The sequence below is a fragment of the Anastrepha ludens genome, chromosome 5 (assembly GCF_028408465.1).
Source record: "Anastrepha ludens isolate Willacy chromosome 5, idAnaLude1.1, whole genome shotgun sequence".
Lineage (NCBI taxonomy): Eukaryota > Metazoa > Arthropoda > Insecta > Diptera > Tephritidae > Anastrepha > Anastrepha ludens.
In genome coordinates this window covers 110659846-110684223 of record NC_071501.1, presented here as the reverse complement: position 1 = coordinate 110684223, position 24378 = coordinate 110659846, and the positions used below count along the sequence as shown (strand labels likewise).

At 38.7% G+C, this 24378-nt stretch overlaps 1 protein-coding gene across 1 annotated transcript in view; it reads left to right on the top strand.

The window, feature by feature from the left end:
• The window catches only part of LOC128865338 (nitric oxide synthase), a 189876-nt gene extending 180273 nt beyond the window's left edge, over positions 1–9603 (top strand). Inside the window, exons 14-18 of the mRNA XM_054105556.1 lie at positions 1099–1273; positions 1385–2527; positions 2747–2871; positions 6011–6077; positions 9462–9603. Of these exons, the coding sequence (XP_053961531.1) occupies positions 1099–1273; positions 1385–2527; positions 2747–2871; positions 6011–6077; positions 9462–9569 (1618 nt within the window). The 3' untranslated portion in view covers positions 9570–9603. The remainder of the gene's footprint in view (positions 1–1098; positions 1274–1384; positions 2528–2746; positions 2872–6010; positions 6078–9461) is intronic.
• The last annotated feature ends 14775 nt before the right edge of the window (positions 9604–24378 follow it).

Here is a 24378-nt window from a genome sequence, read left to right as displayed (position 1 = left end):
CTTCAAATAGGAGGTGGAGCTCGGCCAAATACTCATAAATGGTGTAAATGCCAATTATTAATTTACGGTTGCCTGGCTAACCTGCCGCTCCTTGCCAATGAAATAAGTGTTGCCGGTTTCATTTTACGCTTTAGATGACTTTATCACAGTTTTCCAACTAGAATATGCCTCATATTTAACATCTATATTACCACAAGGGAATTACTACTTTCTTATTGCATTCCATGAATGAAGGAAATTGCAGTTTGCACTTCCACCTCCTGGTTTTTGGGACCCTCTACTCATCACAGTACCTCATCCAGACCCAGTTTGCTTAGAAAACTTAAGCTCTCAACCTTCCTTACATTATAGCGTCACATTCGGGAAGAAGGTGCGCTGAAGTCGCTCGGGAATGGTCGCAGAAGCGACAGGAATCAGTGGATCATATCCCAATCCTGTGCAGCTGAATGTACAATCTGAAAGGACCTGCGAGAATGCCTGTGAGCATTCTTAGAAAATCCTCTGGGAGGGTTATGAATTTGTTTATATCCCTCCAGTAAGGACTTGCTTGGACTCGCCTGGCGTAGCCTCATAATTTGGTGCCAGCTAGCGTCTCTTAGCCTTGGTTCTTCATCTCTAAGTTTCTCGTTTAGCACACCATCCCATAGCAAGAAAAGGTTGAGGACATATTAATAACTCTCTAACCAATGCAATCGCTACTTTGTTCTCAGTTATACCCCTGTGTTCTGGAAACTGTATTCTATACTGCTTTTTGTTTTTATACAGGTCTGCTCCGAATTTTCATATTGGTCGTATTGAATTTACTCTTTTTTACCATCTATCTGGAATGTTATAAGACCGAACTGGCTTCACAAAACACGAAATTGTTGAAAAGATTTTTTAAGAGAAATTTTAACTTCTAAATGCCGTATTGTATGACCCGCTGCAATGTAAACATTGTGAGATGGGGCTCACTTTAGTAGGTTTTACTTCCCCCAATATGCTGACTTTGGCTTGTAACTTTTGCCTTGGAGGCACATTCCTTGTCATTCACAATTTTATGTATATTTGCTGTTAGTGGTAATCCATCTTTATGTGTGTTTTGTTTTTGTTTTCCAGATTTGCCGTCTTCGCTTTGGGTTCCTCTGCCTATCCCAACTTTTGCGCCTTTGGCCAGTATGTCGACAATATACTTGGCGAGTTAGGCGGTGAGCGGCTACTAAAGATTGCTTATGGTGATGAAATGTGCGGACAAGAACAGTCTTTCCGTAAATGGGCACCGGAGGTGTTTAAGGTAGGTATTTCCCACCATTTCTCACCCTCTATAAAAACGCAGTTCACTTTTTACAACTGTCCTCCAACTATTCGATACTTTTACAATTGTCCTCCCTCTTACCACTTGCAGCTTGCTTGCGAAACTTTCTGCTTGGATCCAGATGAAAGTCTATCGGATGCCTCGTTGGCTTTACAGAACGAATCTCTCACGGTGAACACAGTACGTCTGGTACCCTCAAAAACGCGTGGCATACTGGAAGAGTTGCTATCGAAATTTCATAATAAAAAAGTTTATTGTTGTCAAATCAAAGAAGCTCCATTTAATCTCACCAATATTGGCAATGGTGAAAAAACTACAATACTTTTGAAGATCAACGCTCCCGGCTTGGAGTATGAGCCAGGCGATCACGTTGGCATATTTCCCGCCAATAGCGCAGACGTTGTTGATGGCATCTTGAAGCGTCTGATAGGTGTAGAAGATGTGGATGAAGTGCTGCAATTGCAGCTGCTCAAAGAGAAGCATACCTCGAATGGCATTTTCAAGTTGTGGGAGTCACACGACAAAGTACCACCGGATTCCATGCGCAATCTATTAATGCGCTTCTTCGATGTAACCACGCCCCCAACGCGTCAAATGCTCACACTACTCTCTGGATTCTGTGATGACAATCAAGACAAAGAGCGTCTGCAATTGCTGGCAAATGACTCATCTGCCTATGAGGATTGGCGTCACTGGCGTCTACCACATTTGCTGGAAGTGCTGGAAGAGTTTCCCTCCTGCAAGCCACCCGCCACGCTGGTATTGGTCAATTTAATGCCGCTGCAGGCGCGCTTCTACTCGATCTCCTCTTCGCCGCGCAAAGTCAATAACGAAATACATCTGACAGTGGCTATTGTGCGCTATCGGTCTGAGGATGGCAATGGTGATCAACGTTATGGCGTCTGTTCTAATTATCTGGCCGGTCTGCAAGAGGGCGCTGACGTGCATATGTTTGTACGCAGCGCGCCCAGTTTCCATTTACCCACCGAACATGCACGTCCGATTGTGTTGATTGGCCCAGGCACGGGCATTGCGCCTTTTCGTTCGTTCTGGCAGGAATTCGAGATGTTGCGCGAGATGAACGCGGATGCACCACTGCCCAAAGTGTGGCTTTTCTTCGGCTGTCGCAATCGCGATGTAGATCTGTATGCGGAGGAGAAGGGGCAGCTGGTGCGTGACAAAATATTGGACCGCGTCTTCTTGGCGCTATCACGTGAGCCCAACATACCGAAGGTGAGCTGCAAAAATTATCTTTTTCTGAATTTAGTCATTTTTTTTGCTTACTTACACAGCCATTTTGCGACATGTCCTTGGCCGTAAATAAGTTTCCTTTTATGTATTTATTTTCACCGCACATATTTCCGTTTTATTTTATTGCGCGTCCACTTTTGCCTGCTGACGTCTATCACAATGCAATATTGAATTCTGTGTCGTTTCCTTTTTTCTTTGCAGACCTACGTTCAGGACCTGATTGAAAAGGAATTCGATTCACTGTACAAGTTGATTGTGGAGGAGCAAGGTCATATTTATGTTTGTGGCGACGTCACAATGGCCGAACATGTCTACCAGACCATCAGGTGAGTGGCAGCAAGGAAGGGCGACAAATTGAGCGCCGTCGTGTGTGTAGGAAATGGACTTTATTTAGCTTTCACAAACACTTGGAAACACAAACAGAAAAATGTGAATTTTCAACTATTTTTTTTGGTTTCAGTTCTACGGTTGCGGAAGGAGGGAAAGAAACTTTTGAAAATAGCATGAAATTTATGCTGAGTTGCAATAGCACCCAGAACTTAAATTTAGTTGGCTGAAAAGTTAAAGTATACTTTTTGCCTTGGGTGTACAAATAGAAAACTGACGGCCTTTTTCAAAGTTGGAAACTTTATTGTTTACCCAGTTTGCTGTGCCGTTAAAGCAAAGTTATTTTCTATATTAAGTGGGCAATTTATTCTAATGCTTTTTGTTGCCTTTAAATAAGTTGTTTGTGGGGACTGCAACTAGCTATTTCCAGAATCTCAAAAACAAAAATTGGATGCTTTGTTTGCTCCGGAAAATCAATATGCTTGTGGAACACCTGCTTCTGCATTAAATCCTTAATGGAGTTGGCTCAATGAAATAGTTTTTCTGTTATCCTTTTTTTGGTCGGCAAAATCGATTAGAAATATCTCGACGACAGACTAAACTCACGTAGAAAACACTTGCATTTCGTCATAAAAACACGGATAATTTTTCACTAAGTCAATTAATATTTCGCCGTTAATTTCTAATATATTTCTTTTAACATCTTGTGGAGCATAGGGCGCTAACGATTCCAGATCTCCAGCGAGTACGGTTTTGCGCTATGTCCCTCAGATCGCTCCATGGTAAGCCAAGAGTTGCAATATCGGATTCGGTTCTTCGCCAGCTTGCATGAGGTCTTCCAACTGAACGTACTACTTGTTAGAACGGGTTCCACCTTAACGCTTGTTTAGCCACGTTGTTGTCGCCTTTTCGAGGTCTGTGACCAATCCATTGATATTTCCTTCTCTGCACTTCACTGGCAATCTCGACTTGTTTGGTAATCCTAAGCAACTCGGAGTTGCTTATTTTACGGGGCCAGCAAATTCGTAGTACGCGTGGGATACGGTGCACTAGGTAGGGCTAGATTACTGGGGCGGCAGCCCTTGGTCGGGAATAACCCGAGTCATTCCGGTAACGTAGAACCGGCTGTCATGGGAATCGTAGTACGCATGGAAGGTAGCGATTGATGAAAATTTGAAGGCTTTTAGTGATTGTCACTGTATACTTCCAAGTACGAGTAGTGCACCCATACATTAGCACAGATTCAACGCACGCATTGAATATTTTTAGTTTGGTACCGACACTTATGTGGTTGTTCTGCCATAGAGGTACGATAATGCCCAACGCAGACTTCGCTTTGCGCACTCTTTGCGCAACATTTATGTCAGAGCCTCCACTTGCGTCGACAAAACTCCCGGGATAGCAGAACTTCTCTTTTTACGCTCTCTAACTGCTGCTCATTGACGTCCAACGACTTAGAGGTGGTACTGTTGAGATACAAGTCTTTAGTTTTATTGACGTTGATTTTAAGTCCAGTGGAATGAAGTTACTGTTGCATGGACGTGGTCATAGTCTTAAGATCATTTTGGTGGTTCGAATCTACGTTCTCTCTGAATTCCGAATGGTAGTCACGCACCAACCCACTCAGCTAGCGCGGTGTTCTAATATAAAAATATAAAAAAAAAACAAATTATTTTCAATCGAAATGGTCAAAATTTGCTTTTGCACAAGCCCTCAAACGATTAGGCCATTCAGTTATTGCAGCACGCACGGTTTTCATGGATATTAACGTCGCTGCTCGAACCAAATATCGTTTGATGCTCTCCAAATATTTGTGAGGGAATATTTTGATAGGCTATGTTCTTCAATTCTGACCACAAACTGTAGGCCTTATAAGACATCCTCCTGGTACACCCTTGTCCCGGTCTTAACCTCTTTTTCGCAGAAATGAAGTGACGAAATACCTTTACAAGACATGGATGGTGGCCACGCTGAGCCCTTGGAACAACATTGTTTACGTTTTTAGAAGTCTTAGCATAGATTTGGTCGTTTTGCTTACTAAACACTTCTTCATCAGCGAAAATTTTCTCATCTTTGAAAAGAATATTTTCATAGCCTCAACGGCCGAGTGCCACCGAAGAAGCGTGCATCTGTCGAGCCTAATTGTTTTCAAGCGCGTTGTCAAAAGATAACCTGTTGAACGACGGAAGGCTTTCATGTGGAGATCATTGGTCTCGACAGGGATCTGGTCGATACATTCATTTCCCTGGACATGATTTTCTGCTTTCTAAAAGATTTCTGCGAATTTTTTCCCGAACGCTTTTATGGTTGCACTGTGTCGAACCACGCGAGGACGACCACTTCCCCTTCTGTGTGCCACTTCAGACGTTTGAAACAAGCGATAGATCCTGCGGCAAACAAACGTTCAGCAATTCGTAAATCTCACTTGCCTCTTTACCACGCTTTTGTAATGCAATCACTGCAATGCAATTTTCCTTAGCTCCCCACTTCATTGTTAAGAAGCGAAATTTTCCTCGAAGTTTATGAGTTGTCAATGCATACGAACACGCAAAATTAACGGCACTTTTTTCTACGAATCTGCAAGACTAAGTACTTCCAACATTTTTTTATTTAATTAATTTTTGTATAAAAATATGAGAAACTAATCTCTGTACAATCTTAAATAAATTTTCGAGGCTCTGTTGCTAAACAATTTTATTTAAGAGAGCCATTATTTCAAGGCACGCCACTGTCTAACCAACTTTGCAAGGTTATATGTAAGTACGTATGTCGAAAAGGCATGCCAGAACTGTAAGAGTGTATTTACAAAACCCATCAACTTGGTTACAGTAAACATATCAAGTGGCGTTCAACAACTTAGCATAGAGTTGCCAACCTCTTTGTGGCAACCAACTAGCTGACAGCATTGTTGGTAAAATCGTTGCCGCCTTCCGTGCGTGCGTCACCTCAACTAAGAGTAAAGAATGCTTGATTTTTTCAAGCGAATAACTTGTCAGCTATTAAGGCTGCATACACCCACACATACATACATGCATACACAAATACTTGCATAAAATTGTTGCATTCACACCTTTCACATGTATTTTCACCTTCGCAATTCTCACAAAACATATTTTTCTTTGCTGTTTTTCTTTGCAGGAAATGCATTGCCGGAAAAGAGCAAAAAACCGAAACGGAAGTTGAGACATTTATGCTAACATTGCGGGTAAGTCAAAAGCAAGTGCAAGTATGCATGCAGGCACGTGCATGTGAAATGCTTACAAGAATGCAGGGCGTGAATGTGTCATGTAAGCAAAAAGGCATGCCAGGCTGCACATGCATGAGGCTGTTTGTGTGTGAGCGCGTGAGTGGATGAGGGAATGAGCGAGTGTGGCGGGTGCAGATTGAAATGTGTTTGCATTGCGTGTCAGTTCTCTCCCTCTTTCTGTGGAAAACACGATTCTTTATGTTTTAAATGGTTGCAAATTCCATTGACTGATGTGCGTGAATTCACACATTTGTTTGCTTAAAAATACATACGCACGTGTACACCTGCTATTATTTTGGAATTCTTCTTTTGCAGTCGTGCACTGAAGTACAGCTCAACCTCGGTATGTCAAGAGTAAGCGAAGTTTTTATATTTTGTGCAAATATTTGCGTTGGTGTAAAGTTTCTGCTCACTTCAAAAGTTCCTACAAATCGGTAGGTGCAGAAAATGTGCAGAAAGCGAAATGCGGATAAAACTGAGGTATGATGAGTTGACGAATGCTGCAGTACGAGTGTGTTAAATCGTATTTTCATAGAACTGAAAATATAACTTTATTCTGAAAAACTGGTGACAAAGGAAATCAGTGAAAGTTGTGCCCATCGCTGGCTACTACTTTTTCCCATCTTTCTGGTAGATTTCGTATATCGTCGCGGTAAAACTGTTCATCTTTTGAGGCTATCCACGGATCAAGCAATTTTTTGATGTCTTCATATGAATGGAACTGTGGAACTGCCATCGATCGGAACAGGTGATAATCGGACGGCGCAATATCTGGAGAATATGGCGGGTAGGGTAGGATTTCCCATTTCAGTGTTTGCAGGCAGGTTTTAACGGGTTTGGCGACGTGAATCATAGAAATAGAAAAAGAAATATAATCACTTTCGCCACACTTGCCGTGCCTCTCGGCGTATTGCGGCCGCTTCTCGCGTAGTGGTCGGCTCAATCGCATAAACTGAAGTCGACACCGATCCCCAGTGATGGTGTTGCAGTTTATAAAAAATAACACTAACTTGGTACCACCAAATACATAGCATAACCTTCGCAGTGTGAATATTTGGTCGAGGAGACGACGTAGAAGCATGACCGGGCAGTTCCCATGACTTTCTTTTCTTCGGATTGCTGCAATGAATCGATTTTCCATCACCCGTCACGATGCGATGAAGAAAACCCTTCCTTTTTTGCCGCTGGAGCAGTTGTTCACATGCGAAAAAACGACGTTCAACATCCCTTGGTTTTAACTCATAAGTCCCCTGTTTCTGAATCATTCCCAAAGGATGCAATCGCCGTTTGATACCATTGTGAGTCCTCCAACAGGCAGATATCTACAGTCAGAGATGTTGATGTAATGGAAAAAATTGGTCGAATTTAAGTTGGCGCACTGCCCCAGGTGCCCAAAGAAAGGAACACCCAGGAACCTTAGTTGTCTAGCTGCAAAACCCGGATATTTACAGAGAAAGTGCGCAAGAGTATTCTCCTCTGAAATGTCCCTACAGCTTTTGGATTGAGGGTTAAATGGTAAACTTAGATCTTCCCCGTGTGTTTGCCGATCGTCCAACATAGCTAAGAGCTCGGAAATTTAATGGCATGGAGTCTCCAGGAGTTTTTGAGTCTCCGTCTATTGTATAGGGGCCACAGCGTTTTCGAAACAGCACGCGAAGAAATAGAACTCCATCTGATCTGCGCTTTTCTGAGAAATTAGTTGTGCGAGCCCTCTTTAACAACAGTCGGGGGATGCCGATGACCGGGTAGGAGGTCTGTGAAACCAATTCAGTCGAGCCCTTCTGGGCATGCTCATCAGTTATTAATTTTCCCCTATGTTCCTATGTGGCCTCGGTAGCCTAGCGTAAGTGCATTAGCCTGCCATCCCAGAGGTTGTGGGTTCGAATCCCACGTAAAACACGGTCCTTGCACTTTTCCAAACTTACCTACTTACCTAGTTTCTATAAAAACAAAAACAAAATTTATTCCTCAACCCCAACACCCTTACCCTTCCAATCCTTACTCTCGCACAAAAAGTCGGCGAATTACTTGCATTGTGGCTGCTAAAACAAACAAAAAAATAAAGAAAAAGACACAGTTACCCATTGCATCAATCGCGGTAATAGCGCAGACACTCCAAATTTAGCGAAGCCCTCAACCATCTGTGCGATCCTTCTGCCAGAAAAATTTGATGCACAAATGGCGCTCCTAGCAGTAAGAAGGCGTTGTTCCAAAGCACCGACAGGTGGGCATTCGCACTACTTAGGACTGGTAGCGGCAGGCTAATCAGATACCCTGTCAAATCACAAACCAAAGCAAGACTGAGTCTTGTCGAGGCCCTATGCTCCCGAGTGGAGTGAACAAGGAAAAAAAATGTTCCTATGCTCTGGAACCCAGATCAGAGAAATGTTACCTGCGCACTCAACAGATTTGATCTCCTCCTTATAGGAGTTGACTAGTTTGGGTCTGCACCATGTCATCAGCGGCGCCTTGTTCGCGGCTTGACTATCGGAAGAGATGTTAATATCTTCCTCGCTCTCTCGTTCTCCAAGCATTTTGCATGCCTGCAGGACTTCTGTTTGAAAAACACTAGCATTATTTGGCCATTTTAAGGAAGAAGTGTTAATTTTGTTCGTTTAGCGCTTCGTTAATTTTGATAAATAAAAAGTTATTTTGAATGTTCAACTGAACCATTTATGCGCGCTTTTCTAAAAGTGTCCTCCCGCTGACTTTTCTAATGCGGGAAAGCATTAGTCAATCTGGCAGAGCTGCCATTAGTTATACAATTGCCCAATGATGCTGCTTTAAATGGTCATACTTTTAAGTACGAGCGAAATAGGATTTATTGTGCCGACAAATTGAACTACTTGCCCCGTAGAGTTTGCTTTAAGAAGATGGCGCCTACGTTTACGTCCCTTAATTAAGTTAACTTCTTTATATCCTTTATCACTCCACTCGGGAACATAGGGTCTCGACAAGACTCTTCCATCGTACACCGTACTGTTGCTTTTGCTCCGTTTCTTTTGAGGTCGGTATCTGCTAGCTCGCGCAACATCGCTCTGCTCCAATTATCTTTGGACGATCACGACCTCTGCTCCCTCGCGGGTTCCAGCTCAGTGCGATTCTCGTGATGCTATCTATTAAGCTAGTTATTATTCGATAAAGTTTCCAACGGTCAAGATTTCATTTTCAAGTCTTCCGTTTTCTGATTTTCGCATGCCTTTACTTTCTTAGGTGTTCTTTATTTCTGTGTTTCTTAACTCTTACTTTATATTGAATGCTAATATTGAATTACCACAAACTAACATACTAAAACCATTACAAATTGTGTTTATCTTTCATCTTTTTTATTGCTTTCAAAAGGACGCGAATCGCTACCACGAGGATATTTTCGGCATTACGCTACGCACCGCTGAAATACACACAAAATCACGAGCTACAGCGCGTATACGTATGGCGTCACAACCGTAAACGAAGCATATGCGCAGGCGTAAAGAGCAAAAAATATGTGAAAATATGACATTTAAAATTCAAAATTAATTCAAATCAAGGAACTCGAAATCAAAAATTTGCAAATTCAAAAATTTTAAATTTCAATAAATTATATTAAAGCACAAAATTACTTAAATTGGCCATTAACTTGAATGAATTCTTTGTATTATATCTTCAAATCATATAAATGTAATTATGTAATTTGCTAATTGCACATAAGCACTGAGCTGCAAACATACTTACATACAAATGGTACACTCAGCATACTAAACACCTACTTACGAATTGTAATACTGTCGAACTTTGTGGTACTTGAGGTAACCCAGTGCTTTAAAGCTTTAAACACCGTTATTTATTTGTGATTTACATATGTACATATGCTCGTACATACAGTTAATATTATTGGGAAAATTCCACATTCACTCAACTAAGTAATTCGTGCAATACTGCTAAGCTTCTCTCCACCAACACACACACATACGACCACATACATGCGCACAAACAAACAAAACTGCATCCGTACATATCCACTTTGTTAAATTCTTACTTGAAATTCGCCTATCAACTAAATACATATTTATAATTGCAATTAGCCCATTGAATTGTTAGTTATTTTAACAATAGCAAAATTATAAATAAAATGTCCTTACAACCAGCCGCTTTGTGTGCATTAATTCGATAAACATATCGGCATATTGGTAATTCTGGTTTGATTCTCAAGTCAAGGGGGGAAGACTTGGAGCGCAACGCAAAATTGAATGAAAATTTATCTTCAAAATACAAATGCACACATGGATAATTTTGTGGTATGCGTGTGCAAGTACAGGCTTCAGTTTCTGGGTATTATTTTAGCCGATTAGACTACAATGCAGTTGTACGAGTAGTTGCCCAAATGCGTAAATATCATCGAGCATTAATCAATTACGAAATGCGAGAAATTTGTAAAGCTTATTTGGAGTGATAAGCAGTGCACAGCGTTAATCTTGATAGCCTACCATTTCTAAGAATAATTTTAAGCAATTTCATACGTTATTTTAGTTTTTGAAAAACTTTATTAATATGAATTTTGAAATTTGAATAGGTCGAGCCTAGGAGCACCAAAAGATTTGGTGGCTCCTAAGCCACTCAGGCTTAAAAAGTCCCTTGCATTTAGAGCTATGGAAAGAGGGTAGATAGTCAAGGAGGGAAGCAGAAAAGTATCAGAGAAAGAGATGGGAAAGAATAGAGACAGAGATAAAGGTAGCTAGTCCTGTGAGAATTTTCCAGATTCTTTGGCAAAGCTGAAAATATCTTCTAGTTTGATAGAACGAATTTTACTCGTTCTCATGATATCGGAACCCAAAATGCATAGCCTTGCTCTAGCAAGGGCAGAACCTGTCTGTTCAGTGACTTCGCTAATTGATTTGGTCAGACCGCCGTCAGTCCTGGGACTCCTTTCGAGGGAAGCGTTCCCTTCCTAGGATCGTTGCCTGTTTATCCCCCCATTTCAGCTTAACAGGGGGTCCCCGAAGAGGCACCCCCGAAGCCCCCGGAAAACTGAGGGAGGACCCCTTACTGGTATGGCCACCCCAACTTCTTCTTCTTAATTGGCGCGATAACCGGTTACGCGATTTTGGCCGAGTTTAACAAAGCGCGCCAGTCATTTGTTTCTCGTGCTAACCGGCGCCAATTGGGCACACCAAGTGAAGCCAAGTCCTTCTCCACCTGATCTTTCCAACGCAGAGGAGGCCTTCCTCTTCCTCTGCTGCCACAAGCTGGTACCGCATCGAATACTTTCAAAGCCGGAGCGTTTGTATCCACTCGGGCGACATGACCCAGCCAACGAAGCCGCTGGATCTTTATTCGCTGCGCTATGTCTATGTCGTCGTAAAGCTTATCCAGCTTATCGTTCCATCGTCTGCGATATTCGCCGTTGCCAACGTGCAAAGGTCCAAAAATCTTACGCAGAATCTTTCTCTCGAACACTCCAAGCGTCGCTTCATCGGATGTTGTTATCGTCCACACTTCTGCGCCATACGTTAGGACGGGCATGATGAGTGTCTTGTAGAGTGTTAGTTTTGTTCGTCGAGAGAGAACTTTACTGCTCAGTTGCCTACTTAGTCCAAAGTAGCACTTGTTGGCAAGAGAGATTCTACGTTGGATTTCAAGGCTGACATTGTTATCGGTGTTAATGGTGGCCACCCCATCCAGTTTCGCTAAATTAGGAAACGTAGACGGAGTCTACCATAAGCGGGTTCCCGCTTGTGACCCCCAAGTTCTTGTTGGAAGTCGGTTCCGACTTCCCCTCGGGGTCTCCCTTGTGTTCTACCCTACTAGTCGATTCCGACGTTTTGCTGCCACTGGGAACCTCAGCCCTCGGAGCTGTACCCCGGGAGAATTTGCGAGGAGGCGATTTCGCCCCTTCCGAACCACTCGAAGCCGCTATCCAAAGCCCGTGAAGTGTAGTCGTGCCTTAGAGGCCCCATGGATGTCTATGCCGGAGCAGGGAGGTCATGCGAGGGTTGATGCGTTCAGAGCCAGACCGGACGCAAAGACGGGAGTCATCTCAACCGCACCTACACCGCTAACCCAATGGCGACGTGTTTGGAACGTACTCCGAGGCTTGCCAAGGTTTTAACGGGACGGAGGCGGTCACGACAATAGCCCACCAGCCATTTCTGTTAAGTTTCACCCTAACACACTCAGGTGGTAGAATGCCGAAACCACCAGCACAGGGGTCAGAAGATTCCAAATCGTAAAAAAGAAGGGTTAGTCCAAAGACGAAAGCAAGGGTCGTCACCGTTCAGGTTGTCAAAAAGGCCGTTAAGGCCGCAGATCTTTTGGCGCTATACAGGGTGCACCACGCGGAGGAGATCTGTGGGCTTGTCACAATACATTTTGCAGCTCTGTAGCATTCTAGAACGGACCATCGCTGTTTATGTAAATTGCATCATAATCGCTGATCCACTTCGTGATTCCTGTAGAACATATTCCGATTATTGGCTGTGGTCCCTGTGGTGTAACCCCTGATCCACAGTTGGCCTATTCATCGGCAATTTCATTACTTTGAACACCAGGACAGTGTCCTGGAACCCATTTACGTACAAATTTATTCTGTCCTGCAACAGAATTAAGCTTCTTCGTACATTCTTGAAGAATCTTTGAGGTTTGCTTTGTGTGCTCCAGAGCCTTTAGTGCAGCCTGACTGTCAATGGTGTTAATTACGTGCAATTTTGGTTTCGTCGATTCGCCTGCATTTGTTAGGACCTTTTTGATGTTAAAGAAAATGTCGATAGTGTCGATAAAATCACATAAATAGTCGAAGTTGACCATGAAGTTGCATGTCCCAGGAGCTAAAGATCGACCATTAAACACTTTTAAATCTTTGTCGCAAAAATTTTACGCAAAAAAAAATGGATTTCTTTTTCACCAAACTAATATGATTTTCAGTAGACTAACATTTTTTTTATAGACTACAATGTTGGGTGAAGCAAGAAGTGTGCAATGCTCACTGCTAAATGTCGTAAGTGAGCCATTTAGTCATTTCAGCGATTTAAAGGCAACATTACACTTCAAGCACTTTGAGAGTTTTGTGTTAGCTGAAGCTAGTAGTGCGCCACGGCGTTGCAAAATGGTGGTAAAATGAGCGAGAATTGGATAACCTGTCAGCGTCAAAAGAAAATGTTCTCCACATATTCATAAGTTTTGACTATTTATTTATTTATATTTTATTTCAAGTATGTCTTAAATAAAAATATAGTTTATATTACAAAAACCACACCAACAAAGGAATCGTATAAAATTTGTAAAAATTCGACAAATTATCATAAAAATTTCAAACTTTTTATGCAGAATATTTAGAAAAATTCGGGAATGCAGTTTCGATATATAAAAAATGTCCATATAAAGAAATGTGGAGTAGGCTTTACATGAAAATTTCAAAATGGAACACTCGCCACTTACACAAAAATCAATATTTCTAAAATCCCCTTAGTGATTCAGCAGCCGCACTTATGTAGATTTCACAAGTTTTAGCGATTTTTTTTTCAGTTTCAGTTGGCTATCGTGCGTGCCGCAGATCAAGAACAAATTCAACATACCGCAGTATACTCAATAAAACACTGTTAGGCTTTAATCGGGGGGTTAACCATTGACTTTTGTAATCAGAAGATTAAATTTAAGATTTTCTACGAGATTTACTATGAACTCTTCGGTCCAAAAAAGTACCAAAGTGGTCACATCTAAAGGGTTTTCCAATAACAGGTGTTACTTTGAATACCCCGCTATTTCAGTAGATGCCACTTTTGAAGCTGTAATTTTGTGATATTTGACAAGTAGAAGCTACGCCATCAATAAAAATGGAACGACACACGCTTAAACAACGCATTGAAATTATTAAAATCCACTATAAAAATGGTGAAAATTTGGCAGATTCGGTTTGTAAAATTCGAACATTTTTGGGTCATCGACAAGCACCTTGTCGGACCGCAATAAAAATTGGTGAAAAAATTGGAGCTGTTGGGACAAATTAGTGATGTGAAGAATAAAACCCGTGCATGTCGCTCAAGAACAGCCGAAAATATTCCTGTTGTAGCCGAAAATGTTGAAGAAAACCCAGGTTTGTTCATTCCTCGTCGTTCTTTGGAAATAGGCATTCCACACCGTAGTTTGCATAAAAATTTGGGTCTTAAGGCTTATAAAGTCAAGTTAATACAACAACTCAAGCCGGCGGATCATCAGCAACGTCGTGTTTTACTGATTGGGTCGTTGAAATGCATGAAAATGATGCGGAATTCCATCGAAAAATCATCTTGAGTGATGAAGCCCATTTCCGCCTTGGTGGCTTCGTCAACATGCAAAATTGTCGGATCTGGGGCTCAGAAAATCCAAGAGTTATTGTTGAAAAGCCTCTCTATCCTCAACCTTTGACTGTTTGGAGCGGTTTATGGTCCGGCGGAGTCATTGCACCTTACTTCTTCGAAAATGAAGCTGGAGAGATTAGAGATGATGAACGATTTTTTATGGCCGAAATTGGATGGTATAGATCTGGACAACGTTTATTTGTAACAAGACGACGCCACGTGCCACACAAGCAACGAAACCATTGATCTTTTACGGGAATAACAAATCTTATTGGAATACCCTTTATAAAGCTGTAGTAGCTCCAAATTGACTGCTTTTGAATCTCAGTGCTCACTCAAAATTTGCCGTAGGCTCCTTACTGGATGCCAGTAAAGCATCTGCTATTGAGACTTTGCGATCAAAGCGTCAGAGAAATAAGAAAGGAATTTATCCAATTTGTCAAACGAAAATTCTAATGATGAAAATTAGTTTGGACTCTCATCAAATTTGTGTGCATGTCTAGCATTAAAAATTTTAAAATTTCACACAAAATAATCTAATATGATTTTTTTAACTGCTTAAAAATATTAATAGGACTATGAATAAGTTCGTTTCGGTTTTACAACAGATGGCGTAACTTGATTATTATTCCATCGATCCACATTTCCAAACATTCATTGGAGAGCTACTGTCGTAAGGCACAAACGTCAGTATAAGTTTTTTATTTGAAGCGTAAACAACAATATTTTTACCACACTTGAAAATGTCGAATTTCGTGCCAAATAATGTGTTTTTGCGGGGAATTCTTCTTCATTATTTTAATATGAAGAAAAAAGCAGCCGAAAGTCATCGTATCTTGGTGGAAGTTTATGGTGAGCATGCTCTATCTGAGCGAACGTGCCAGAAGTGGCTTGCACGCTTTAAAAGTGGTGATTTTGGCTTGGGAGACGAAGAACGCGAGGGTGCGCCGCCAAAGTTCATGGATACCGAATTGGAGGAATTGCTCGATCAAGATCCGGCTCAAACGCAAGAAGAGGTTGCAAAAACTTTGGGAGTTGATCAATCAACCATTTCCAAACGTTTAAAAGCCATGGGAATGATCCGAAAGGTAGGCCATTGGGTGCCGTATGAATTGAAGCCAAGAGACGTTGAACGCCGTTTTATGGCATGCGAACAACTGCTTCAACGGCACAAAAGAAAGGGTTTTTTGCATCGAATTGTGACTGGCGATGAAAAGTGGGTCCATTACGACAATCCAAAACGTCGGGCAACGTAAGGATACCCTGGCCATGCTTCAACATCGACGTCGGCGCAGAATATTCATGGCCTGAAGGTTATGCTGTGTATCTGGTGGGACCAGCTGGGTGTTGTGTATTATGAGCTACTGAAACCGAATGAAACGATTACGGGGGATGTCTACCGACGACAATTGATGCGTTTGAGCCGAGCACTGCGAGAAAAACGGCCGCAATACGCCGATAGACACGACAAAGTTATTTTGCAACATGACAATGCTCGGCCACATGTTGCACAAGTGGTCAAAACATACTTAGAAACGCTCAAATGGGATGTCCTACCCCACCCGCCGTATAGTCCAGACCTTGCGCCATCCGATTACTATCTCTTCCGATCGATGCAACATGGCCTGGCTGACCAGCACTTCCGTAATTACGATGAAGTCAAAAAATGGATCGATTCGTGGATTGCGGCAAAACCGACCGAATTTTTCACAAAGGGAATCCGTGAATTGCCAGAAAGATGGGAAAAAGTAGTAGTAAGCGATGGACAATATTTTGAATATTAAATTTGTAACCATTTTACGTCAATAAAGTTTCAAATTTCGAAAAAAAACCGCACGAACTTATTCATAGTCCTATTAATTGTACCGATGATAGTGTGTGAGAAAAAAATCAGACTATGAAAACATGATTATGGAATTGCAAAAAAAAAAAAAACTAAATCTAGAGAAGTACATTCCTCAATAAAATCGCAACGCTTATTCGAAGGGCCTTGACTATGTATTTGGCTTAGGAGTCATTTGAAAGAGCGTGACTCAGTCTTCAAGTTCTGCTTATGGCAGATTGTTCCACATCGAATTTTTTAGTACTAAAAAATTTGAAAAGAATTTTTAGGAATTTCAATACCGATTTTTATAAGCGTGTGACTCAACCTCCGACTTCTGCTTATAGCAGACTGTTGCACACCAAATTTTAGTACTAAAATTTTTTTAATTCCTTAAATTTTTAGTACCCAATTTTTTCAATTTTCGGGGATTTCATTACCAATATTTATACATAAGAGCGTGACACAGCTTTCAACTTATGCAAATAGCAGACTGATCCCTATCGAATTTTAAAACTAAAAAATTACGAAATAATTTTTAGGGATTTCAATAACAATTTATTTTAAGAGCGTACCTTAACCTCTAAATTCTGCTAGTAGCAGAATGCTCCACATACAATTTTAGTACTACATTTTTTATATAATTAGTACCCAATTTTTTAAAATTTTTAAGAGATTTCAATACCAATTTTTATAAGAACATGATACCGATTTCAACTTTTGCCAATAGTAGCCTGCTCCACATAAAATTTTAGTACTAAATTTCAAAATAATTTTTAGAGATTTCAATAACAATTTATTTTAAGGGCGTACCTTAACCTTTTAATTCTCCTAATAGCAGGCTCGTCCATATTAAATTTTAGTACTAACAATTTTTTTAAATTTAAATAGGGATATAAATACCAATTTTTATAAGCGCGTGACTCAGCTTTCAACTTCCCCTAATAGCAGATTTATGCACATCGAATTTTAGCACTAAACAATTCAAACAATTTTTAGAGATTTCAAGAACAACTTATTCTAAGAGCGTACCTTAGCTAATGGCAGACTGCTCCACATAAAATTTTAGTACTAACATTTTTTTTGTAATGCCTAATTTTTTTCGGCCGCCGTAGCCGAATGGCTTGGTGCGTGGTTACCATTCGGAATTCACATAGAGAACGTAGGTTCGAATCTCGGTGAAACACCAAAATTAAGAAAAACATTTTTCTAATAGCGGTCGCCCCTCGGCAGGCAATGACAAACCTCCGAGTGTATTTCTGCCATCAAAAAGCTCCTAATAAAAATATCTTCCGTTCGGAGTCGGCTTGAAACTGTAGGTCCCTCCATTTGTGGAACAAAATCAACACGCACACCACAAATAGGATGAGGAGCTCGGCCAAACACTCAAAAAGGGTGTACGCGCCAATTATATATAATATATATATAATTTTTTTAAAACCTTAAGGGATTTCAATACCATTTTTTATAAGAGCGTGACTCAGCCTTCAACTTCTCCTAATATCAAATTTTTCCACATCGAATTGTAGTACTAAAAAATTTCAAAAAGTTTCTAAATTTTTTTCAAGGATTTCAATATCAATTTGTTCTAAAAAACTGAGCGCAATGAAATATTTTGAACACCGGATTTGGATTCAGCGGAATAAAGACCTTCGAAAATACTATACCGCAAGCATTCGGCAGAAAAAAGTACAAATTTGCAGGCCGTCTGTGAGTCTGGCCATACTCATGAAGTGCGAACGTGACTACTGCAACAGCTGCCGAACTGAGTGTTAAATAATTTATCAACAAATATGTATGACAGAAGAGAAAAGAATGCCATAACTCACCACCCACAAAGGTGTAAAAATCACCGCAATAATCGCAAAATAATTACATACCTACCATGGGGATGTCGGAAGATGATTTCACTTTTATACAAATTGAAATAGCTAATCATTTAGTGGTGGGAATACCCAGTTCTTATTACTATAATTTAAAATAAAACTTTTATTACCCATCGTATTTAGTTACATACATAAATGCCTGCATAAATATTTATATTTTTATTCATATTCTGAGGTCAGCGCATTATACATCTGTACTAAAATAAAATACTTGAACGACCTCAGTTGGGTTTAGGGGTTTTTCCGCAAGTTTACATACACTGAAATATGAAAAAATAAATTCTTTCTATATATTATTTTGCCAATCACGATGAAAGGAGTATTCGAAACCACAACAATCTCTCTTTGCTTTGGATTTTTATAATTTTATATCTTAAAGCCATGTCGTTATTTCTCTGTAAAATACTTTTACTTGCCATGCAATTCTACCAAATCACGCGAGTGGGTGAGTAAGTTGGATATTCGGTATTAACTGGCACGAAATATTTGAAGACTCATGCATTAAATAGTTGCACCTCCCGTAACATTTCACTTGATTACGTGAAGGCTGGGGTGCACAAGAAGAATTTTCTCGAAATCATGAGTCTATGCACCAGTGACGTGGATCGTGGAGTAATCCTCTCCATTCTCACGTAAATATATTTTGCACTACGCTACCATCAGCTTTAAATTTTTTTGTGGATATGCAGTACTTAGAGATGTAATATCGAGTTTAGACTCGTAAAACTTAATTTTTGGACATTTTTTTATTCAAAAATTAAATAAAAAATATTTTACTTATTTTAATATTTTAATTTTTTAAAAACTATTTTTTGATGATTTTTTTAAGTTTAGCTCAATAAAAGGTTTGCATCATTCAAAATAATTTTTTTCGATTTAGTAAAAAAAATGATTGAAAAATAAAATTGGATGATTAATTTTGCACCAGCTGTAAACCATTTTTTAAGGTTTTTTAAGTTTAAGGTCAAAAAAAGATTTCCGGCACTCAAAATATTTCGTTTCGATTTATTAAAAATACAAAATTGGACGATTAATTTTGCGTCACCTTGTGTTTGTTGGGATTTTTTAAGTTTAAGGTCAAAAAAAGATTTCCGTCACTCAAAATATTTCATTTCGATTTATCAAAAAACAAAATTGGACGATGAATTTTGCGCCACTTTGTATTTATCATAAACTGTAAACCATTTTTTAAGGATTTTTTAAGTTTAAGGTCAAAAAGAGACTTACATCACTAAAAATATTTCTTTTCGATTTATTAAAAAACAAAATTGGACTATTAATTTTGCGCCACCTTGAATATAGCATAAACTGTAAACTATTTTGTTGGGATTTTTTAAGTTTAAGGTCAAAAAAAGATTTCCATCACTCAAAACATTTCTTTTCGATTTATTAAAAAACAAAATTGGATGATGAATTTTGCGCCACTTTGTATTTATCATAAACTGTAAACCATTTTTTAAGGATTTTTTAAGTTTAAGGTCAAAAAGAGACTTACATCACTAAAAATATTTCTTTTCGATTTATTAAAAAACAAAATTGGACGATTAATTTTGCGTCACGTTCTACATATCATAAACTGTAAACTATTAAGGTTTTTTATCCATCACTTCCATCACTTAAAATATTTCTTTTCGTTTTATTAAAAATACAAAAATACGATTAATTTTGCGCCACCTTATGTATAGCATAGACTGGAAACTACTTTGTTGGGATTTTTTAAGTTTAAGGTGAACAAAAAGATTTCCGTCACTCAAAATATTTCTTTTCGATTTATAAAAAGACTAAAATTGGACGATTCATTTTGCACCACCTTGTACATATCGTAAACATTTTTTGAATTAAAGTTCAAAGATTTCAGTATGGTAATGGAATATTTTTTTCGAATGAATGATTAATTTTTAGTAAGCATTTCCTTGAGAGATCTATACTCGCCTTAATGGTTGACAACCAAGGTGTCTTGAAGAGTAAATTTGATTAGATGACTTAGAAATTATTTTCTATTGGCCGTTTCATTAACCTAACTTGAGTGCTATTTAAATATTACGAATTCGATTAAAAAATAACAAAAAAACTAAAACATCGAGGAAACCGTCCGTACAATTTTCAATTTACTATTCCTGCCTAAGTCAAAATTAAAGCAAATTTTCTTCTAATGAGTTAGTGTTAACATTCGTAAATAGAATATGGAAGGCAGTATGAATTTTTTAAATAGCGCAAAAAAATATGATGCTGGTTGTCACCTCTGCATACTTATAGCAAAAAATATTTTTATTTGGTTGACAACACTTTTTCAAGCGCCATTTTGCTTTGAACTCGAAAAATTATCAAAGCGTGCGGAATCAGTCGGGTCAATAAAAAATTTCTTTCGGCCATGATTGCAATCTTTTCCTTTGTTTTTACAGGTTCATTATTATAGATTATTTTTTGGTACAATAAAAAACCTTAAATTAATATTGAAAAACAAATAATGAGCCACATATCTGTGGACACTAGCATTAAAGCATTAATTGCCTAAGTAGACTTGAGAAAGAATTGAGTTGTTTATGAGGATGAATGTTACGAATGGTAGTTGGGTTGAAATGGTTGCCCAGAGAGAGGGCCAATCAAATTAGTCCTTTGTGATACCATTGCAAAGGAAATGAGAAGAAAAGGACACGAATAGCAAGAACGGAAGGAGAGTCTCACAGCATGCACACCACGCGGTCAATGTGCTGTAAGAGCACGCTCGAAATTCGAGAGCTGAGATTTTGTTAATCTCAGAAGATCTCTCGAGCGCCGCCAATCCACACGTGAAAGATTTCGCGAGCTTACAAGTTTGTGTACTCCGCGTTCGTTGAGTTGTCGCGAAGGCCACCACTCCAGAAGCAGACCGCAGGTAATCAACGGGTTCCGAATCCACTCAGTTCATAGGAAAACTACTTCACAGGTGCCCTACCTAGCCAGCTCATCCGCATCGCAGTTTCCGGGCATGTCGCTATGACCAGATACCCTCATATCAAAGAATTTGGATGCGATCGAAAGTGAAGTCAGTTATTTCCCACCAGTTTCGAGTGCACTATCATCGAGCGCTGTGCCCGTGCCATCCCGTTTGCCTGTCGGAGTAGATATTTACGTCCGCCTTATATGGGTGCAAGGGTGCTATAGGCTAGTCAAAAGTTATATTTTGGCGCTTTAATATCATTATAAAGCCAATTCTATTGCATTAAGTGGTGGAATTCATTGGAAAGCACGGAAAGGATGTCATCGGTGAAGAAACTGGTGAGAGTTCAAAAGTCTGATTTCATTAGCAACCAATGAGGCCTACTCTAGTCTCTCAATGCAATGTTTACACTCCGTTGGGCACCCGGGACTATCTTGGCCAGATTTTTTCCACTATGAACGTAAATTTTACTTACTTGTGTTTCTATTATAGCTAACGACATGAGCTTCCAGGTAGCTTCCAAAAATTCAATTTTCTATCCATTTTTGGATATGACTTTTTAAAAAGGATTCCCGAACAGGACGAAAAAAGGCCGGACTCGGGTGCCCTACCGAAGATTAAAAAAGCGTCCAACGGAGGGTTAAAAATGTTGCTAAGCAAACTGTATATTTACATTCATATATATTTGCGTGCAAGTCCTAGTTCTCTAACAATATTTCTCTGTAAAGTTATTAAGAAAAATTAATAGTTTCCATATTTTTTTCTAAGATTTTTCCATGATTTTAGACTTAAGCGGTTATTCCTTGTGTTTGCAGTTTTTTGCTTGTAAGATTAGCACATAAATAATTTTGTTTTTGGCGAATTGTTGACGCAATCATATTATTGTGTTATGCGATTTTTATTTTTTATTCTTATTTTTATTTGTTGCAAATTTTAATGAGCTTTGATTTATTAATTTTTTATGTGCTTTTTTCCTTGCCTAGGCTTGCCCTAGGCTTCACAATTATATTGTGTAATTATATGGTATGATGTCATCACCAAATTTTAAGGCGCATAAGAAGGCCTAATGAGTGCAACGTTAAATATCTTAAGGGGGGAGATACCTCTTAATAACCATATTTTCCCTGATTTTCATTAAAATTATTTAAAATGTATATTTTTTTCAAAATTGGCATACAGTTTATTTATACATTAAAATAATATAAGAACCCCCTTAAGGGGTTAGGGGTAGTCAGAGGCCCGAAAAAATGATGATTTTCACGAATTTTTTTTTTGCTACTTAATTAATTTATTTAACAAAAATAAAAACATAGCATAAAAACATCATGTTTTAACTGTTTGTGTGAAGCCCGTTTCTCCAGAAGTCCCTTGCGGTGAACATCACAAGTCCTTGCAGATTCATCTAAAACCAATCGGATGAGAAAAATTATTTTTATTGATAGATAATCTCGAGCCGGATCGAAGCTTGTTTTTTTTTTTCAAAAATGAACAAAATGGCGGCCTCAGGAAATATTTTTCAGATTTTCGGGAAAAAACCAACAGTTAATTGTTAAAAAAAAAATCGAAATTTTTGAAAAAAAAAATCCTTCGATCAGGCACAAGTTTTTTATGTTTTTCAAAAGCTGTATAAATTTTATTGAAATCTACGTAGGGGTTTTTAAGTTACAGTGTTCACCAGTTTGAAAAACATAGTTTTGAGAAAAACGCATTTAAAGTTTTGTTATCGGCTCCGGAGCGGCCGAGCGCCCTTTGTTAATTGTTGAATAACTTGAAAAGTATTTGTCGGATTCACTTCAAATTTTTACACAATATTTTTAAAACATTATACTTTAAGAAAATGCAAAAAAAAATCGATTTTTTGAAAATTCTGACTACCCCTAACCTCTTAAAGACTTATATACATTTAGAAGGCCGAAAAGAGGGAATTTTCCAGAATTTTTTCTGAGAAAATTTTAAATTTATTAATCTAAAAATTTGTACACATATTATGTTATCTTGTAACTGTATTTTAAGACTTAGTATAAGTAAAAATATTTATTTGGAAAGGAGTTACAGCTGATCTCAGGGAGCTTCTCTCAAAACAGACGTTTTGCGGTGACCACTATATCTCTGATCGGGATCTTCTGAAATGAAAAACTCAAATAGATTTCGTTAAATTAATGTTAAATATAGTAATTGATCAAGGGAATAAGCAAAATAAATTGTTTTGACAAAATGACGGTTTCTAAAAAAAATATTGCTTTTTGAGTACAACTTCGGTCTTAAATGGTTTATAAATATATATTAATCGGTGAGAAAAATGTTTTGATTAATTACTAAAAAAAATATTTAAGAAGCTCGTCTTAAAATTTGTGACTAATCGTTTGAGCCGTTTTCGAGTAATGCTGGTCACCGGCTTTGAAAATACCATTTTGAGAAAAACGCGTTTAAAGTATGAAAAGCACTTTACTCTACTCTGACACGCCTTTTCAAATTTGCGTGTAACTTGGAAAATATTCACCGGAAAGATATTCATTTTTCTGTGTGCATTCCTAAATGTAAAAATAAAAAAAAAATATATGTAATTGTAATTGTACATAATTGTAATTGTAAGTAATTGGTATTGCAAGTAATTGTATGTATTTGCAATTGTGAGTAATTGTAATGGTAAGTAATTGTAATTGTAAATAACTGGCATTGTAAATAATTGTAATTGTAAGTAAGTGTAATTTTAAGTAATTGTAATTGTAAATAATTGTAGTTGTAAGTATTTGTAATTGTAAGTATTTGTATTTGTAGGTAATTGTAATTGCAAGTTATTGTAATTGCAAGTAATTGTAATTGCATGTGATTGTAATTGCAAATAATTGTAATTGAAAGTAATTGTAATTGCACGTAATTGTAATTGTAAATAATTGTAATTTTAAGTAATTGTAATTGTAAGTAATTGAAATTAAAAGTATTCGCATATAAGTGCTGTTGGTAGGTAGAAGCCTACAACTATCGATAGAGGGCACCATTGGCAATGAGCGGTAGCTTTTGGCCGTAGATGCTCAACAAATGTAATAAAAATCGATTACGTTTCTTTAACGAGTAAAAAGAACTTTACAAAAAAATTTTCTTTCGTTTCAAAGCAGAATTACCAAACTAAAATCTAATCGGTAACGTTGAAACGAAATACAGGGTTTGATTGAAAAGTGAAGAGCCTTCCCGCGCGGAGCGTCTGCCAGCGATCAACCGAATCGGCTGGTGGGGGAAAATTATCGTTGGATCTTCCCCTTCCATCAGAAACCGGTCCCAGTTCGCTGGCAACAGCGGTGCAGTCAACATCGCTCCGCGC